The sequence below is a fragment of the Amphibalanus amphitrite genome, unplaced genomic scaffold, assembly GCF_019059575.1.
Source record: "Amphibalanus amphitrite isolate SeventyFive unplaced genomic scaffold, NRLGWU_Aamphi_draft 002321F_arrow, whole genome shotgun sequence".
NCBI lineage: Eukaryota > Metazoa > Arthropoda > Thecostraca > Balanomorpha > Balanidae > Amphibalanus > Amphibalanus amphitrite.
In genome coordinates, this window is record NW_024883792.1 from 37,275 (window position 1) to 42,714 (window position 5,440).

Consider the following 5,440-nt stretch of genomic DNA (forward strand, 5'->3'; position numbering starts at 1 on the left):
AACGGGGTATTCCCTCTCTTCAAGGCTGTCAGTCATGAGGAAGTCATTTCGCTCCGACTCAGACCCAGCCCCGCCTGGTTCCGTCAGTAACTCCCCAGTCGGTGCCGCAGTGTAGCCTGGGGCGGCAGATGGCGCGCCGGTGACCCTGAGCGCGGCAGGACCGGTGCGGGTGTGACCAGGGCCTCCCGCGCGTCCCTCCTTCTCGGAACGGCTTATCGCCCGGGGCACTCACCGACCTTCAGACGGCGAGCGGTCCATCTGCCGCCCAAAAACGGTCACACGGCACTGGAACTTGACCTCAGCGCGCTTGGGCCAGGTCAGAGGCTACATAATCTACCATGCATTAGATTGAGGTGTTAACCCTCGCCGGCCGAGGGGGGGGGGGGCGGGTGCCGCCCACCCCCATAGAGTTTTTTCGCGATAGCTCCGAACACGCTGGCGATAGAGAGCTGAAACTGGGCATACCTGACCTTTGATCCAAGCCGCATCTTTTGACACCAACCGCATTTTTGGGTCAGGTCAGGTCACTGACCTATGACGTCATAAGTGAACCTCTGCACGGTCTTCAGATGTCGCAACTTCGTAACGCCCTCACTGCCAGAGGAGATGTTCCAGGGAAATGAAACTTGCAGGATCTAGTATCCATTATGAGTCTCACAACTTGTATATCTCGGATTTTTCCTAAAGGTCATATGAGGTCAGGTCATTTTCGTGACCTCACCATTATAAGTCAATGGGGAAAAATGAAAACTGCTATTCTGGCGCCGGGAACGATCTCCAACTATCTCAAGCACACGGAATAGTGATTTGATGCACTCCTTGCAAGGTTAGATGCGTCACTTTTGCAATGTTGACCTTGCGTGACGTCATTTATGACGTCATCAAGGTCAAATTAGTTTTTTGTCAATAACTCTTGATCAAATTGAGCTAGTTATTCGGGAAAGCCACCAATGGACCCAGGAAGACCTGCCGAATCGAATGATATGCGACATGACCTCTTCCGACCAACTTCGTGACCTGGGGGTGCTGACCTGACCTTGACCTGAGGTCAACACCCCAAGTTGACCTGACCCGGACAAAAAGTATATCAATCGACGCGCCTGAGCGAGGCGAACACGATGCTGCCAAAATCGCGGCTCTGCGGCCGTTTTTTGCGAAGTTATTCACCAAAAACTGAACCGTACCTTGTGACACTTGACCTGACCTCAGAGGTCACCGGTTGACCTAGGACCTTAAAATCGGGTACCAATCTCTGCGTCTCGTAACGGCGCACACGCTCGTTTTTTTGCGACGCGCTAGCTCCACCAGGGGCGAAACGGCGAGGGGGGTCGTACCCGCCCCCCCCCCCCCTCGGCCGGTGCGTATGTAGAAAACCAATAGGTCCGGCGAGGGTTAATACTCAAGATAACTCAATAACCTTTCCTTGGATTCATTAGACTTACTGAGCATAGTTGGGAGATACGTGCGGCCCTCGAGGTAAAAATAGTTGTTTGTCAACATCACAACTGTCGATCTATTTTGATGAATTCATCTAATAGTTGTTGGAAACCATTGCCGAAGTCGCATGAGCCTTCTTCTAATTTTTCTTGAGTCATTTGCTGGAGTGACTCTGTCATTCAAAGCTATTTTACCAAAAACACATCGGATAACCATGAGTAACCAATCACACTTTTGCTGGAGGGTCGTACGCACGATAATGGTTGAATCAAAGACTTCACTTGTTCCCTGTAACGGGGAACGCTTGATCATTCCCACCAGCGTGTTGGGAAAAGTTTTCCTTACATTACATACATACATCAGGTAGGCAACAACACCTACATTTTAATGCCTAATGGGTTATGGGAATTTTAGAGCTAGATGACCAAAGGTCAGCGGCAGCCTCAACTCATATGCCAATGTTATGTTCATGTCCAGTGACCTCACATCAGCAAAGCAGAATTGCTCACTCCATTACTACACCGATTGAGCGATAACTCTAAAAGAGAAAAATGGTGAGAGAACAGATTGTTATGAAAAAAATCACAAAATTTCATGCCGGTGACAAAGGTCTAATTTGTTTCGCGACGTCGCCATTTTAACCCGGCAGTTGCTGGGGTATTTCGCCACCCGCCGTTTGCTAGGGGGGGGGGGGGCGTAAAACGCCCCCAGCCGATAACTCGAGAACCAATAGGCGCAGCGAAACGCAAGAGGCGGCAAACGAAAGAACGCGACGAGACGCTTCAGTTGAGTACTTTGTTGAATTTTGTTTGAATTTTGATGTCACAGGTCGGGTCAAGGTCAGGTCAAACACCTAAAATCGGGCTTTCAGTAGCATGGACTTCAGGACTTCGCAATGGGCGCCTCTCGTCATAAACTCTGTCAAAACGGTGCACAATCCTTCATATAAGGCATACAGAGTGTCAGCTCCATGTATAGGGGTCAGTCAAGCATAGGTCAGGGCCAATGTCAGGTGGCGCGCCGTTTTTATGCTATGGCGGGGCGAAAAAAGTGAGGGCGTTTAACGCCCCCCCCCCCCCAGCATCTCGCGGGTGAAGTCAGTAGAAAAGTAACAACTGCACTTTTTGCTTCAGGCCTCTGCAAACGTAGGTGGGACCCGATTTTTGAGATCATGCAGTGTTATGAAAAGGTTACGAAACATCTTTTTGTCAATGACATTTGGTAGAGAGATTGAACAGCGATGACATTTTGGAGGATAATGTAATGTCCATCTTCAGTCTATCTGTTTAAACGCCATGCAAAAAAGCTTGTACGCATCCCACCTTTGATTGGATACAATCAAGCCACAGCAATTGCACTGGTAAATTAAATTCATTTTATTTTGTGCAATAAAGACGCGCTTAACTTATAATTTAACTTTACCAAAAACATACCAAAATATAAAAAATCGTCCATTATAAAGGTAGGCTAGGTGTATATCTATTCACTTAAAATTAAAGCGTCCGGATGAACATATCTTTCTGCATAGTCTTCCGTCGCTGAAGCTAATAACCTTTTTCGCGCGAATCCAAAGCGATAGTCGCGTGGGCGCCCTCTGGTGGCGGCACTCGGTCTCCCTGACCCCTGTGACCCCCCACGCCCCCGATTACCGTCTGTGGGGAGGGGAGTCGGGGGGGGGGGGCACTATAAATATCGCCATCTCCTCTGCTGAGGCAGTTTCCCCAGCGGCCGCGGAGCTCACCGCAGAAATGGCGCCGATGGTAAGGCTTACAATTAGCACACACAGCGACACAGCTGAGTAAACATCCACACGCATTTGCACTTTTGTGTTCATAAATATCCTTTGATAGGGGAAGCGGGGGTAGCACCGCCATGTGGGAAACACCGCCATCCTCTCTATCGGCAGAACTCTGAATTGTAAATGTAAACACCCGCCATTTCGGTGTCCGAACGGAAACGGGACGCCGCGTGAGGTAAGTTTCGCTAAGATTTATTTGATTTTGAGATCGCAATTGCCCATTTTGTGAATTTCATACCATCGTTGTAATCATTTGGCATGTTTTAGCAGCAAGTAAGTGGTCATTTCAAGTCAAAATGCCTTGATTTTTACGTTAAATTTGAGGGCATGAAGTGCTCTTTGTTTAGAAAGGAATTACAGAAGAGTCGCGTCCCGGCTTGTTTTGCTGTCGGGGCGTTGTCGGTCCATGACTGTGTGTGGGTAACACCGCCATGCTCGGCGGCGCTACCCCAAGGGGTGGCAAAATGGATAAAGCCGCAATGATGATTCACTCAGCTGGGAGAAGAGCTTTAGTTAGGCCGCAAACGTCGTCTGTTTTTTAACCTCACGTTTGACTTCACTGGATGTTTCGAAATAAACGTGAATTTGTCATGCTTTGTATGCATATTGTCCGCAACAAACAGTCTGATCTGTGACAAACTAACAACCAACTCTTGTGTGTCTTATATGAGTTTGAGTTACTATTTCAGACAGCAGTAACGCTTCCAAGGGTGGCTGTCACCGTAAGGCCGATCTGTGGATAACATCGCCATCAGTGGCGGTGCTACCCGCACATTTTTTGGAGGACGGAAAATGCAGGACTTGTTTTCAATGTCTGTAAAGTAGCGAAATTTTATAATAGAGCGCTGGAAACTATGCCAACATGTAGGAAAACATTCCTACTTTCACATGAATGCAAAAGAGCTTCGTTTTTACTACGCATATCAGCTCGGTGAGCAGAAATGCTTAAGGTGGCGGTGCTCCCCCCGCTTCCCTTACATTATGTTGTTATTGATATTTACTAGCGAACTTTTCTTTAAAATTTCATTTTTTGATTCCCGGATTTACGGGTTAGCACAAAAGCGTTCATACATCCACCTTAATTCACTTTTCGCCACCATCTGTTCAAAAAGTCACCACCTGTATCCTGGTAATAGGGTGTTTCCGCTCAGGTGTCCGTTTGACGCCCCCCCCCCCCCCCCGTGTTCCAGCGAGCTCTCCTGTTGGTGGCTCTGCTGGTGCTCGTCGCAGCACCTCACGGTGAAGCCGGCAGACGCGGCGGTCACGGCAGGAGCCGGCGCATCGGTGGCCATGGCGGCGGGTCCAGCCGTGGATACAGCGCTGGGTCCAGCCGTGGATATAGCGCTGGATATACAGCTGGACACGGACGGTCCCTGAGCGCTGGATACGGCGGCGGATCCAAGGGTGGTCATGGAGGATTCTCCGGCGGTGGTTACGGCAAAGGATCCAGTTTTGGACACGGGAGGTCTCTGAGTGCTGGATACGGCGGTGGATCCAACAGCGGGCATGTAGCATTCTCCAGCAGTGGCTATGGAAGTGGATCAAGCTTTGGACACCGTAGTACCAGCGGACATGGTGGATTTTCCAGCGCTGGATACGGAGGTGGATCCAGCTTTGGACACCGCAGTAGCAGCGGACACGGTGGAGGATACAGCACCGGATCCTCCGGGAGGTCTCTGAGCGCTGGATACGGTGGTGCATCCAACGGTGGATATGGAGGCGGATCCAAGGGTGGCCATAGCGGATTCTCCAGTCGGGGATACGGAGGTGGATCCAACCTTGGACATCGCAGTAGCAGCATGCACGGAGGATTCTCCAGTGGTGGATACGGAGGCAGGTCCAGCTATGGACACGGACGGTCCCTAAGCGCTGGGTACAATGGTGGATCTAACCTTGGACACCGCAGAAGCAGTGGACACAGTGGGTTCTCCAGCGGCGGATACGGTGGCGGATCCCGTGGTGGCTACGGTGCTGGATCCAGCCACGGACGCCGCAGTAGCGGGCACGGAGGTTTCTCCAGCGGTGGATACGGTCACGGAGGCGGATCCCGCGGCGGATACGGAGGTGGATCCCGCGGCGGATACGGAGGTGGATCCCGCGGCGGACACCGCGGCGGCTCACTCGGCTTCGGAGTGGTTTCACCAAGGGCAGGTCTTTCACCAGTGGAGGATATCGCCAGGGAGGACATCGCTGGTAAAAACACAC

The 5,440-nt window shown here is 50.9% G+C and overlaps 1 protein-coding gene across 1 annotated transcript; it reads left to right on the top strand.

The window, feature by feature from the left end:
- Window positions 1–3,171: 3,171 nt before the first annotated feature.
- LOC122376806 (keratin, type I cytoskeletal 9-like) lies at window positions 3,172–5,428 on the top strand (the record flags this gene model as incomplete). The annotated part of the gene is made up of 2 exons (XM_043356757.1): window positions 3,172–3,197; window positions 4,426–5,428. Coding segments are annotated over exons 1-2 (1,015 nt in total), but the record flags the coding sequence as incomplete, so codon positions are not given.
- Window positions 5,429–5,440: the final 12 nt, after the last annotated feature.